Here is a 14,317-nt window from a genome sequence, read left to right on the forward strand (position 1 = left end):
CTGCACGTCCCCCCACCTGCACGTCCCCCCACCTGCACGTCTCCCCTCACCTGCACAACCACCTGTGCTCAGCAGGGAAGACTTGAACCCTGCAGAAACTGCACACTGTGGCTTCCGCACAACCAGCAGGCCCCTCCCTGCTCCTTACGAGGTTTCTGCACCTCCATGGGCACATGACAGGGCGGGGGCACGGGGGCATGCCCTCCCTGAGAACTGAGCAGGCGGAGTGGCTGGGGTGGCTCGGAGTGACACCTGCTGGCGTCCTACGCCAGCCCGGGCATTCTGCATACCCTGCTTCCTTCCTGAACCCACATTTCAGCCTGCTGGCCTCCATGTGAGACTGGGGAAAAGAAGTGACCCTAGAAATCACCAGAACTTCCCAATATAAATGCTAACGTTCTGGGCCACATTCACTATCCATAAAACTATTTTATCTCCAAAGTAATGTAATTAAAAAATACATTTTTAGATTTCCACAAAAGAATTTGTAGTCTGTGCTGCCTTGACCCTTCTCACCCGGCCGCCCTCTGTGCCAGCTGGGCAGCTGTTTAGCTCTAACAGGTCGTCTCAAAGCTCGTCAGCCTCAATGGTTTAAAATCCTGTATGGCGTCACGAGATTCAGCGGTAACACTTGGACCGGTCACATTTCCAAACACCAACCTCTCCCGCACTCCTTACAGTGATCATGGGGCCCCTTCCGGCTGGACACCTAGGGCCCCGCCCGCCACACCATGCCCCGCCCCTTGGAGCCCCACCGCGCCCCACCGCCAGCCGCCCTTACCTGGACCTTCTCGGTGGCGGTGGGCCACAGCTGCCTGCACAGGACTTTCTTGAGAACGTCGGGAAGGAGGCTGACGGTGATGAGTAAGATGATGACCAGCCAGGCGGGGCCGCTGGACAACATCTGGATGAACACAAAGTACATCCTCTGATAACTGAGGAAGGGCCTGCAGAGCCACGGGCAGAAGAAAACAGCGGGTTGGCAGGTCAGGGCATCGGGAGGACGCGGACGCCGCAGCCTGTTTGCTCTGCTTGCAGAAGCGCCCCTGTTCCGGGAGCTCTTACTACTGTCGCCTACACGTTGGGAGCTGCCTGAACTCACCGGCTGAGTGAAAATTCCCAGTGAGGGGACGGCAAGTTTGCACGGTCTCTTGCCCCCAGACAGCTCCCAAAATCTACCCTCTTGAAACTTTCATTGCTGCTTGGGCCCCAAACCTCAGAGTGCTTTGCTGATTAGTGTCAGGAGCAGCCTGTCCCCCTGCCCTGTCCCTGAGCCGTGACTGCACCTGGTCAGGGAAAAGATGAGTAAACTAGATACACCCTAATGGGACTAAGGCAAGCAACATATAAATTTCCTCCTAGCGGAGCCATTAACTGATTAACTGACTACCTTCTGGGCCTGGACGCCTTTGTAAAAGTCTCTACTGCAATAAAATGTATCCGTCATCTTTGGGACTGTGAGAGCAGGCATTATGTCTCCTGAAAGCCTGTTTTTCTGGGAACTTTCTCTTAGAGCTATAAACAGCCTAATGACCCTCACTCATAAGCACCTGATGATGCTGTCTGCCTCATGGCTAAAGGTTCCTTTCTCAGGGCTAGACCTGAGGTTTTGTACTTCTTGGTCTTATGCATCCTAGAGGAAAAATGTACACTTCAAAATACCCCCCCTTCCCATATAATAGCGTGAGTGCCTGTAGCAAAGTTTTTTATGACAATCATTACTACAAAGATTAGAATTGTAACTTCTGCAGAATCCATGTTCTGGAAAATTGTAAAAATTATCTATGAGAAATCATTTACTAAACACACGCTGCTCTTTCTGCTCCTTGTACCTTTCACTACAAATAAAGCCAGAGAATCAGACAGAGCAGAGATGCCTGCCTGGTGATCAGAAAGAAACCTGAGGCTCTCTCGTGCCGCCACCATCCATCCTTCAGGGAACCCCGAGCCTGCTGAGGCTGGACTCTGGCACCTACACTCATCTGCAAGACTCCCGGCCTGTGTGCTGCTGACTGCTCACAAGCAGCCGGCTATAAGGGACGGGGGAGGAGGAAGGGATTCTAGGGAGTCCTCCCACCGGGGAGGGAGTCCGGCAGCTGTGTCAGAACCAAAATCAAAAAGATTTTAAAAAATCAAAATAGGAGATTTTTCTGTTTTGCTTTATTCTTAAGATTTTTTTTTTAAAAATTTATTTATTTTTGACAGAGAGCGAGCAAGTAAGCATGAGGTAGGGAGGGGCAGAGAGAGAGGGAAACAGAATCTGAAGCAGGCTCCAGGCTCTGACCTATGCGGGGCTCGAACCCACCAACTGTGAGATCGTGATCTGAGCTGCAGTCAGATGCTTCACTGACTGAGCCACCCAGGCGCCCCCCGCTTTGTTTTGTTCTTGTATCTTAGGATCTTAACCTAAGCAATGGTTATTAAAATGCAGAAGGCGGGGCCCCTGGTTGGGCATCACACTTCAGCTCAGGTCATGATCTCACGCTTCGTGGGTTCAAGCCCTGCATCCAGCTTGTGCTGACAGCTCAGAGCCTGGAGCCTGCTTCGGATTCTCTGTCTCCCTCTCTCTCTGCCCCTCCCCTGCTCATGCTGTCTCTCTCTGAAAAATAAATTAACATAAAAAATAAAACAAAAATCTTTGAACAGGCAGAAGGCAAGCTTGGTTCTGGGCAGCAGAGCCAGCTGACTACCCAGGGCTGATGCTGGGAAAATACTGGCATCTTGTCCATGAAAATAGTATGAAACAGCCGCCTTCCCAGGCAAATCTAGAATTCAGAGAAAACGTCCACGCTGGGCTCCCCGGGAGAACCTGGAAAGAGCCAACTGCTCAGCCTCCTCAGAGGGGGAGAGGACGATGCAGAACAGCCGGGGGCCCAGATGGCAAGGCGGTGTGTCCGCATCCAGCGCCAGCTGGAAGGAGCAAGCGGACATGACTCTGACTTGGGTCCACCGTCCTTATGCCCCAGGCTCGCGAGCCGGGCAGACGGGCGCTCAGGATGCCGCGTGGGCCAGCGCCGGCCTCGAGCAGGGGCAGCGGGGCTGGAAACCACCAGAAGCCCGTCTATCTGATCTCAGCACTTGCGGCCCGAAGATCATGTAGTGCACAGCTCTGGCCACTAGAGGCCAGCAGTGCTCAGAGAGGAGGCGGGGGCGGGAGAGGTTTGGGGGCATCGCCCTGGGGGTGGGGGTGGGGGGTGCCTGCATCACCCAGAGCTGTGCTCAGAGCCAACAGAGGAGAGGACAGAAGGCACCCCTCAGGTCACGGCCCCTGCACCTCCCTTGTCCCACCCACGCTCAGGAAATGCTCTGGCTCACGGGGACGTGGGAGGCACACAGGAGAACTGGGAAAGTCCAGTATGTGCCGTGATGGGAGCAGGGACAGAGGCTCAGGTGACCAGGTGACCGGGGGGACTGGGAAAGCGTCAAGGAGGATCAGAGGGGCTCTCCGGTGGGCTGGCGGGGAAGGACATTCTGGGCAGAGGGGACAGCAGGACACAGCGTGCCGGGGAAGGGCCAGACGTCAGAAGGCACCACGCCAGCGATGCGGCCGCGGCCTCCCTGCGGACCGACGGTCCTGCGCACGACGAGCTCACAGGTCTGTGCCCAGCACAGCAGACCCGGCGACCTTCCTGCCCACGCTGAGCCGCACGACCCCAGCCGTCGCTGCTGGCCCGGGGGAGGCTGGAGCCTGGCCAGTCGACCCACAGCCTGGGCCCCGCTCCAGGAAGCACCGAGTGTGCGTGACCCGTGACGAGGAGGTGGCCTCCTCCCTGGCTCCCGTTTCAGCAGTGACTGCTGCGGAGACTGGCCTGACCTGCCGCTGGGACCAGAGCCCTGCGCAGCACCCGGCTGATCCGCAGGACTCCTGGCGTCGCCTCATGGAGCTCGTGGACCCGAGAAAGGGCGAGCGCTCGGCCTCGCTCCCCCTGCGGCCCCGGGCCCCAGCACCATGCCCGGCCGCGGGAACGGTGTGCAGAAAACGCGCCCGAGCCCTGGAAGGGAGCGAGCGCGGGACGGGGAACATGCACCCAGCTCATACCAGATAATCCCTCCCCAGAGGAGGGAGAAGACGACGTAGAACAGCAGCGAGCCCCAGATCACAAAGTGGTTTATCCACGTCCAGTAGTGCGTGTCCAGTGCCAGCTGGAAGAAAGCGAGCGGCCGTCAGCCCGGCTGCTGCCTGGACACGCCGGATGGAGCTGCGGCAGCAGGGACCGCGAGCCGGAAAATGAGGAAGACACAAAACGCCCACCAACTTCATTTTAGCCAAAATGCCCACAAAAAAACTGCTTGGGAAAAACAGAACCTTGGGCTTTGAGAGAGAAAGAAGGGGACCACGGCCCATATCCTAGGGCGCCTGCGCCCTACTGTTTCTCAAACGAGGAGGCTCGGGGGCAGCCACCGTGGTGTCGTCACGCTGAGGAGCTCGCCGGCGGACTGAGTGCCACCCCGAGACGCGGGCGGACGGCGAGAGGTGGTCAGAGGGGCACCCCCTGCTGAGTCTGGCTTGACTGGGGGGCGGCTCCGCTCATTAGGTGTCCGACTCTTGCTCTCAGCTCAGACCGTGATCCCGCGGTTTGCGGGATCGAGCCCCACAACAGGCTCTGTGCTGACAACGCAGAGCCTGCTTGGGATCCTCTCTCCCTCTCTCTGCCCCTCCCTGCTCTCACGCGCGTGTGCGCGCACACACACACACACACGCGCGCGTGTGCTCACTCTCTCTCAAAATAAGTAAATAAACTTAAAAAAAAAATGACTTGACTTTAAAAAGAACTGAGTTTTCTACAACACAATTTGTTCTATATATAGTTTTTAAGTATTTATTTTTGAGACAGAGCGCAAGCCAGGGAGGAGCAGAGAAACAGAGACGGAAAAAGAATCCCAAGCAGTGCAGAGCCTGACGTGGGGCTCGATCCCACGCACTGTGAGATCATGACCTGAGCTGAAGTTGGAGGCTCAGCTGACAGAGCTGCCCAGGCGCCCCCAACACATTAATTTGTTTTAAAGTAGATTTTAATTATAGCAGGGGTGGGGCTATTTACCACTGAAAAGAATTCTACTCTGACTCGTTTTATAGAGAAAAGGCTCAGTCCCTCATTTGCCTCCTGTGGAATTCTGGGAGCTTGCATGCTGGGTGGGCCCATGTGCTGTTGTGCACTTGACTTACTTAAATGACAGACGATCACCCCTAGGGGGCCCAGGAGCTTGCCTGGGCTGTGTGCACAGTGCTCCCCGCCCCCGGCCCGGGCTGTGTGCACAGTGCTCCCCGCCCCCGGCCTGGGCTGTGTGCACAGTGCTCCCCGCCCCCGGCCCGGGCTGTGTGCACAGTGCTCCCCGCCCCCGGCCTGGGCTGTGTGCACGGTCCCCTCCCCCTGCCCTGGCATGGGCTGCGTGCATGGGGGGGCCCCCCAGCCTGGGCTGCGTGCACAGGTCCCCCGGCTTGGGCCTGGGTCACCACCGGGGGGGGTGGCATCTTCCAGCAGGATCCGCTGTGGCTGAAGAAGGCAGGTCAGTGGCGAGAACTCACCTTCAGTGTTACCGTAAACACCATCACGGTGAACACCAGCGTCCCAAAGGTCCAGTTTCCAAATATCTGTGGGGAGAACAGTCCAAAGAGCGTCTAGTCAGCACGCATGGTCCCCCTTGCACACTCAGGAGTGTGAGACACACAACCCGCCGCTCCTGCGCGCCAACACCCAGACCCCAAGGCCACAGGGACTCTGCTGCTCTGGGCAAGAGAGTGGGAATGCACCGCCCCCGGTGTGCCCAGACCCCGGGCCAGGCCGGTGACTCCGGGTTCACAGCCCTTCCCGCACCGCCCCCTCGATGATGGCCCCTCGGTGCTCCACGAACACCGGTCCCGACAGGGCAAACGAGGGTGAGGAAACACGAGCGGGGAAGGGAGTGTGCGCAGCGTGGGGTCCCCCGCCCGTCACGTGGAAGACGCGGCCCGGCCTCGTGCGCCCGGGAAGGAGCCCAGCAGACCCGCCTGTTAGCGTCCGACCTCGAAGCAAACCCCCACCTGCCCTGGAAGAAGGGCCGCCGCAGGAAGGCCTTGCTGGGGAGCCGGGACGCCGTGCGGACGGGGTTTCCCGGGGAAGTCCCAGGGGAGGGATAAGTGCAGACAGACAGGACAGAGCTGCAAGAGGCCCCGGGTGGCCGGGGGCACAGACGTGCCCGCAGCCCTGGGGAGCATCGCCCGCCCGGATTCCCGCCCCCGAGACCCTGCAACCGAGCCGAGCCGCCTGTGGGGAAGCGCAGGGTCAGGTCACGGGAATGACACATTTCTCAGCCACAGACACGGACACAGACACGAACTACCGGCTGCCCAGGCCTCCCCCAGGGAAAGACCAGCCCAGTGAGGTTTGCGGGCGCAGGGGTGAGCGCTCACCGCCCACGATCGGTGCTGCCTGACCCTGCGGCCCGGCCCGTGCGTCTCCGAGAACGTCCCTGTGCGTCTAAGAGGAAACGGCTTCATTTCACGAAGAACTAAAACGCTGGCGTACAGCTTTCTGTTCTTCAACCACAGAAGCGGCCCCCACGAGCTGCGATCAGTGCGGTGGGGGCCGCGGGCAGGACCTGAGGACAGGTCAGGACGCTGTGCAGCAAGCAGACGGCCCACAGGCCTGCACCACACGTCCCTGTGCGCTCCGGTCCCTGCTGGGACCCACGGAAGCAGGGCTCAGGCGGGGCTCTTGCCTGGAGCTGCTGACTGATGCCTGCGGGGGGCACGGAGCGGCCCCACGGCCAGGAACTCCCCAGCCCCCAAAGGCGACAGCGCCTGGACGAGGAGCTCTCGCCGGAGAGAGCGGCCTCGCCCAGGCTTCACTTCGGGGCAGCAAACAGTTTAGACTCTGAGATGGGTCACAGCTTGATAGCCACCTACCTGCCCTGTTTTCCCTGGAAGCCCACGTTTTCGGACGAAGCGGAGGGCGGCCTCCGGGGGGCCTGGAACCTGGTGTGGGCCCTCCCCTCCCCCCTACTCCCCGTGGGGCCCAGCAGGTGGGCTGCCTCTGCTTCCTGACACCCTGACGCTGACACCGGGCCTTCACGCAGACCAGCCCCCCTCCACGGCAAGCATGGCCCTCTCTCTTCAAGAAGCATCAGGGAGCACCTGAGCCTGCCTCGAGGGGGCGGGGCCTTGCTGATGGATGGGGGCGGAGCCCCGCCGATGGACTAGGCAGCCGGGGTGACACGTCAGGGCTCCCGATGCCTCGGGCGCCAACACGTGCGGGCCAATTTCACCGGCAAGTAGCAATAACACACAACGTCCTGACTCCAGAACAGGGGGCTCTGGCTGGGAGCCATGGCAGCGAAGACGGCCGGCTCTGCCGTCCCTGTGCCCTGAGCAGGCAGCCTGGGCCTCAGGGGCGAACACCCTCCCAAGGTCCTCGTTTATGTGGACTGCGGGGTCGGGGCTGGGAAGGCCCAGGAGGACCAGGGTCCCTGACGTGAAAGGGTGTCCTGGGGTTTATCTCCTCAGTGCCTGGTCCGCCCCCCACCCCGCGGTGAGCCTGGGCCTCACTTCCCGACAGCACTCTCCCTCCAGCCCCTCTGGGAGGACGTCGGACACCCAGGCGGGCGCCTCTGAGCCTCCCGTGCCCTCTGGTCTCGTAGGAAAGTGTTCTGCTCAGAAAAGCCCTGAAACCGGGACCAAATTAATTCTTCTGTGTGAAAATATCCACAACAAACAGAGCTGTGTTTTCTCAAGATCACAGCCATAAAACACGGTTCACACCCCTGCGTCCGGCCCGTGCGCGGTGCTCGCTGACGTGTGCGCTCCAGCGCCAGCTCCTCTGGGCGCGGCCTGGGGCTCGGCAGGGAGGAGTTAACTACCGGTCAGCGTTCTCGCTTGTGGCACCGGAAGGGGAAATGATTTCGGCTCACGTGTCCGTGGAGAAAACGCTCCACAGGTGAACTTTGTAAAGAAAGTTGTTGATGACTGTCCCGTCCACACGACATGTGATCTACAACTGTTCCTACAGAACGACGCGTCCTTCACCTAGGTCCTCCCCTACCAACAACCAACGGGCCGGGGCCGCGAGCTGAGCTCGACCACGGAGGGTGGGTGGCCAGAGACACACGTTACCATCGCCAAACCTCTGCTGCCCAAGGACCAAGGACGCCATCAGTCACCAGACACACGTCCGAATCTCCACAGAACCAGGCTATGTGTGATCCCATCTTCAGTTTCACGGGTGAGCGAACCCTCTTACCACCGAAGCAGCCAGAATTTAAGAAAGCCATCTCAAATGAGAAAGGCTTCACCTGGAGACACAGAGGCACAGGGGGTCCAGAAGGAAGTGGCAGAGGTTTAACCTTGGCCTTGTGCCTGCATGCAGTGGCCCTCGGCCAGCTCAGCGTCCCAGGACCCGGTCCTCCTTGAGATGCAGGATGGAGACGGGCACCCTGGGCTCCTCACAGAGTCCCCACTCGTGACCGTTCCAGGGTGCGCTCGCTGCTCCTGTCCTACACAGAGCCCCTGAACCGCAGACCTGCACCCTCTCAAATGGGTAACTGAACAGACACCTCCCGTCACAAACCCCGTCTGGCACCACCCGCCCGAGTGCTGGTTCCCAGCACCACCAGGCTTCTGAGCGGCGTTTTGTATGACAAGATGTCCCACCTTAGTCGGGACAGGCCAGCTAGGGCGGCCGGGGCGCCCCCGGGAGCTCGGAGCCAGTGAGATGCAAGGTGCGTGCCGGGCTGGTCTGGGATGGGGAGGGAGGCCGGCTGTGTCTTCTGTCCTTGTTCCAAGTCTAACGAGCAGGACGGGCGCTAACGCCCGAGCGCAGGTGTGCGTACAGGTGGGGGGGGGGCAGGGCGCAGGGGTGCTGTGGGAAAGCACCGGCCTGGAAGTCAGCTTCCAGGCTCTGCAGAGGGTCGAGGCCCCTGAGGAGACAGCACCTCGGGACTGACCTGTGGCTGCACAAGCCGCTGCCGGAGGGAGGTGTGGTTTGAAGCCTCAGGGCTCAGGGATTTGAGCACGAGGAGGAGACACTGCCCAGGCCTCCCCAGGGACCTGCAGCTCCAGGCCACGCCCACCGGCCAGCACGGCACGCCCGGGGGCCTGGGCCAACACACGTCTTTTCGAACGTGTCCATCGCCCCCTGAAACCGCTCCTCCCTATCACTCTAAGTCCCATCAAGACCAAGGCAGCTTGGGAGCAGCAGAAACAAAAGAACACTCAAGTCTTGCAAAAACACCCTGGGTGCTTGTGGGTGTGTGTGACCTGGTCTGATCTCTAGCTCTCCCCCTGTCAACACCAGGCAAGTGCAAGTGGCACTGGGTGAGGGGCCTCCTCTGTCCTGGCATCTCTGAGTCCTTCCTAAGATACACGCTCGACGCTTCCTTCGGGCCCAGCCTGGGAGACCCAAGGGAGGGACAATGGCTCCGTAACTACTCCGTGGCCCAGTGACATCCAGGAGTTGTTCAAGTCAACTGACATAAAGAACAAATTCTAGAAAAGTATAAAGTTTCAGAAAAGTGAAATAACACATGTAAAAAATTTTCAAGATCGATTTAGTAAAAGTTGACCTGAGTTACGACGAGAGGTAATGAGAAGAAGGGAACAGATCGGTCCCCATGGGCTCAGTGGGCGGGGAGGGCGCGCTCCTGAAGGAATGGGCCAGAAACAAGGCGGGGGAGAGGCAGGCGCTCAGCCCAGAGGCATCTGCCCGGGATGCCAGTGCTGGGGTCAGCGTGGCCACATCCCCACCGGGCCTCCTGCACCGGGGGTGGCCCCTCACGCTACGGCGAGGTCAGGCACACGGAATCAACTTGAAGAGCGCCACCGAGTCCGCCAGCAGCCGTGACACAGAGCCCCCGGAAGAAACGCCACGTACAAAGGACCAAATGCAGACACAGCGCCTGAGGCGGCTCCAGCCCCACGGGAGGCCAGCAGCAGCGGACACTGTTTCTACCGACACAGCACACAGCGGAAGTCACATTTGAAAATATTTCGAGAAATATTTTATTTTTAGTGCACTCCAAAACACACAGACAAACCCGCAGTTTCTTACCATGTGTGTGCTGGTGGTCATTATCTGAGAGTGGGGAGGGAAGCGAGTGGCAGAAAGAAAAAAAAGCAAAGATACCGATAAAGCAACCCCCAGAGATGATGCAAACACCCGGAGCCGAGCGCCAGCAGAGAATGCTGGCGTGTCACCGCGGGGGGCAGGTCCTGGCGGTGTACACGTGGGAACACACACTGCACCGTGTTAAATACGGAATCGATCCCCACAGGGATCAGCGGTGCCCAAACGACCGGGTTAAGGACTGGTCCAAGTAACGGGACGGGCAGGTCACGCCGAGTCTGAGTCTCGGGGTGGGAGCGTCCTACAGGGGCAGAGCCATGCAGGGCCCCAGAGGGTTTGGTGGCTGGGTGCCCGGACACCGCGAGCCCCGCCGGCTACGCTGCCCCGTGCCCGTGCGCCAGGCCCGAGCGGCCGGCAAGACGGCTCCGTGCTCACCTGCCCGTTGCTGGTCACCGTTGTGTTTTCAAACATGAAGTAAGCACCAAAGAAAAACACCAGGGCGTCGAACACTCCCAGGAAGGTCCAGTAAATGAACGCACGCCAGCGGAGGAGCGCGTTCTTGGCGATGTCCCTGCGTGAGCAACGGGGAGAGCGCGTTTCAGGAGAACCAGACTCTCCCAGGGGCCGGGCCACCCCAGGCTCTGTGGTGACCGTCTGTCCAGGAAGGTCCCCCTATGTCACCGGACAGTCGCAGGCTGCACAGCCGGCTGGCTCAGCCAAGCTACGAAACTGGGTCATGGAGATGTGGGCGCAGTGCCCAGGTCAGGTCTGGCCGTGGCCACCCCGTTTGTGCGGGTCTATCCCCGTCTCTGTGACACCCTCTGCACCTGCACCGGGCCTGGGCACAGGCTCTGATCTCCCTCGGCCTCTGGGTGGGGCCTAGGGGGCCTCTCCTCCCAGCTGCTGCCACCACATGTGTCCCGAGTCCCATGCTTCATGCCCACCGGCCGCCTGCTGCATGTCTCTTGTCTCCTCCCCCAATACCACACCCGGACCAGAGAGGGCTTGGGGCAGCTAGGGTCCGAGCCTGCTGTACCGGAAACCACATCAAGGCTCAGTGGACGGAGCAAACACACTGAGGTGGAGCGGGACCACCCGGACAGTGGCCCCGTGTGACCCGGCGTGAATGCCATTCAGTCTCCTCTCTCCTGGTGGATGCTGATGCTCACGCTCTGCTCGTGAACGGGAGGGACCCAGGACCAAGGCCGTGTGCGTTCCTGCGTCGCACGGGCTGCGGGCCTCAAGCCTGTGGCACACTTCTTGGGGCGTCTCTTACACCTGTTAGGTCCTGACAGACCGGCTGCAGGGTCCCTCCAGACGCCCAACTCAGCGTCTTCTGTTCCCTCAAATGTCCTCCTCCACTACGACACCTGTGCATGGGCTCCACACTTGCTTTTGGCCACGGCCATGGCCACGGTCATGATCTGAGGCTCCGATGCCTCAACACCCCGCACCGCGGCTGACACTGATGAGGGCCGAGGGGCTGGCAGGCGGTCTTGACCGTGCGGGCACAGGAGCCACACGCGTGTGCGCGCTCAACCATGTGCTCACGCCCACGGAAGCACACCAGGAACCCCGGGGCAGCAGGTAAGATGCTGGAGGGTGCCGGTGCCGGGGGCTCCGACGCTCTGTGACAAGCGGTCAGACTTTAACCGCCGGGGAGAGTGAGCACCGGCTCACGGAATCTGAGTGCTCTCAAAACTACCCGTGGATCTAAAATGGTCTCATAGGAGAAATTTAATGTAAAAAGCCACAAAAAACACGAACACTGACTCTGCCAGCAATCTTGGGGTACCGCTCGAAAAAAGAAGAAAAACATCTTTTCCTTGTCATTAGAAAATACTTTTAACAAAAAAGAGTGCTCTGAGATCAGATCTGTTAACTTTTCTTCTCATCTGACTGAACAGAACATACTTGGGTTTAAAAAACACTTTTTTTAGTGTTTGTTTTTGAGAGACAGAGCACGAGTAGAGGAGGGGCAGAGAAGGAGGGAGACACAGAATTGGAAGCAGCTCCAGGCTCTGAGCTGTCAGCACAGAGCCCGATGCGGGGCTGAAATCTATGAACTGTGAGATCATGGCCTGAGCTGAAGTCGGACGCTCAACCGACTGAGCCCCCCCGGCGCCCCTGAACATATCTCGTTTTTAAAGGATCATGTAGCCTATAAATGCACTGGGGTCACAAGGGAAAAGAATGTCTTATCCTGGATCCTTCCAGAACTGCCAAGAAGCAGGTGAGATACAGACGGACTCACTGTGCACATTTCAAATGCAACACGAACCCTCCACCTAAACCCACGGCACATGCGCGGCAGTCAGGAGGCTTCCTCTGGCAGGACCTCCGGTGCGGCAAGGGCACCTGCTGAGGCCGGCGGTTGAGTCCTTCTGGGGGAGGGGGCGGGCGGGGAGGACTCCCGGGGGTCGGAGGCGCCGCGCCCTTCGGCTCCTGCCCCGGGGCCCGTACCTGTACAGGGAAGGCTCTCTCCGGAGCGCGTCCACGCTGACGTGCTGCTCCATGAGGCTGTACAGGAGAATCGGGAGGGACGTGAAGCTGATGTTGTACAGGGTCAGGTAGGCAGTGTCATACAGGGTCTGTGGGAAGGACAAATCACACTGAGAACAGCCCCCGGGGCGTCTCGACAAACTCTTCTCGTTTTCCTCGATTTGCGAACGCCCAGAGACATGAGCGCTCTAGAATGTCCACAGAGCCATGCGTCTGCAGCTACAGACAGCGGCACGCCCCAGTCCCTCCCGATGAACGTCCCTCCTGGCTGGACGTCCGACTGGCTGCTGGCTGAATGTCCGACCTCGGCTCGGGTCATGATCTCATGGTCTGTGGGTTCGAGCCCCGCGGCGGGCTCTGTGCCGACAGCTCGAAGCCTGGAGCTGTGTCTCCCTCTCTCTCTGCCCCTCCCCTGCTCACACGGTCTCTTTCTCTCTCAACAATAACTAAACATTAAAAAAACAACAACTGGCAGTGTTGACAGCCATCTGTCCCAGCCCCTCCGGGTGGGCACAGTGAGTGATGGGAAGGGGGTGCCCGAGGGGCCGCTGAGCCCCTGGGCCAGGCGAGAGGCCTCCAGCCAGCACACCTGAGGGTGCAGATGCCGCTGGTGGGGCAGCGGGACGGGGTCTCAGGCGGCGGCTCTGCCCTCTCAGTCGGGGCGGAAAGTTTGCCACGGCCCTTGTGAGCATGGGCAGGGCCAGCGCTGGCAGGCCTACAGCAGCCACCGGGCCACCGTGGCTGCTGCCCCGTGCCTGCTCCCCGCCTGCCCCCCCCTGCGGCCTGCTCCCCGCCTTACCCTGTGGCCTGCTTCCTGCCTGCTCCCTGCCTGCTCCCTGCCTGCTCCCCGCCTGCTCCCCACTGCGGCCTGCTCCCCCCGCCAACCTGCTTCTCCCCCTGCGGCCTGTTCCCCCCCGACCCCACCCCTGCCGGCCTGCTCCCCCTCCATAATCACCCCCACGGAAGGGAGGTAAGGCCTGGGCTCAGACAGGAGGACTCACCTGTTGTGAAAACCCACAGAAGAACTGGTATAAAAACTGGGGGAAGATGAAGCAGACGTTCTGAAAGGGAAGCCAGGCCGGTCAGGGAGGCGGCAGCCGCGAGGCCCCTGAGCCGCCCACGGGACCCCCCCTCCCTGCAGGCGGTGACCGAAGTGCCCTGTGCTCTCACGAGGCTCTCATTTTCCCGGCACGAAGCACACGTTCTGGTCACTCGAGAACAGAAATGCAAGGGGGCGCCGGTCGCAGAGGAAGGAGCAAGCCACGTGGGCGTGAGCAGGCCCGCGACCGAGTCCAAGCACAGGGCTTGTGGAAGGACGTCCTCGCCGCGGCCACGTCGCGTGCACGTTTCTGGTTCCACGCTCGATCTGTGCGCAGGCCAGCGCCCACGCCCTCCCTAGCCTCCCTGTCGGACGGTCCCTGCGGCCCCTGACGGCCGCGCGCTGCCCCGCGTGTGTGGCCCGGCGCGGGGACCCTTCCTACCTTGTAGAAGAAGTACTGCACGAGCTCGGAGATTCTGATGTAATAAAAATGCCCGTGAACGAGCAGCATCTTCTGCAAGTGCTTGAACTTCGGGATGGCGAAGTCACTGTTCCTTGCGGCCTGGCGGCCCTCCTTCCCAACCACGCCTGCGAGAAAACGCGGTCTCGAAATCGCGCCGGGAGACGGCACAGGGCGACAGGGGGCGCAGGCCAGGAGCCGCCCGCACACGCGGGCCCCGTGCCTGCGCCCCGGCCCTCCGGCCTCACTGGGCAGCGGTGGCCTCGGCGGCCAGGCGTG

At 60.4% G+C, this 14,317-nt stretch overlaps 1 protein-coding gene across 1 annotated transcript in view; it reads right to left on the reverse strand.

Moving 5' to 3' along the window:
• Positions 1–14,317, reverse strand: part of ATP11A (ATPase phospholipid transporting 11A) — a 51,611-nt gene that overhangs the window by 4,181 nt on the left and 33,113 nt on the right. The window contains exons 21-28 of the mRNA XM_029938392.1: positions 14,021–14,166; positions 13,541–13,600; positions 12,501–12,628; positions 10,473–10,608; positions 10,023–10,046; positions 5,528–5,593; positions 4,040–4,143; positions 782–947 (exon numbers count right to left, since the gene is read on the reverse strand). Of these exons, the coding sequence (XP_029794252.1) occupies positions 782–947; positions 4,040–4,143; positions 5,528–5,593; positions 10,023–10,046; positions 10,473–10,608; positions 12,501–12,628; positions 13,541–13,600; positions 14,021–14,166 (830 nt within the window). The remainder of the gene's footprint in view (positions 1–781; positions 948–4,039; positions 4,144–5,527; positions 5,594–10,022; positions 10,047–10,472; positions 10,609–12,500; positions 12,629–13,540; positions 13,601–14,020; positions 14,167–14,317) is intronic.

Source organism: Suricata suricatta, chromosome 4 (genome assembly GCF_006229205.1).
Source record: "Suricata suricatta isolate VVHF042 chromosome 4, meerkat_22Aug2017_6uvM2_HiC, whole genome shotgun sequence".
In the NCBI taxonomy this organism is placed as follows: domain Eukaryota; kingdom Metazoa; phylum Chordata; class Mammalia; order Carnivora; family Herpestidae; genus Suricata; species Suricata suricatta.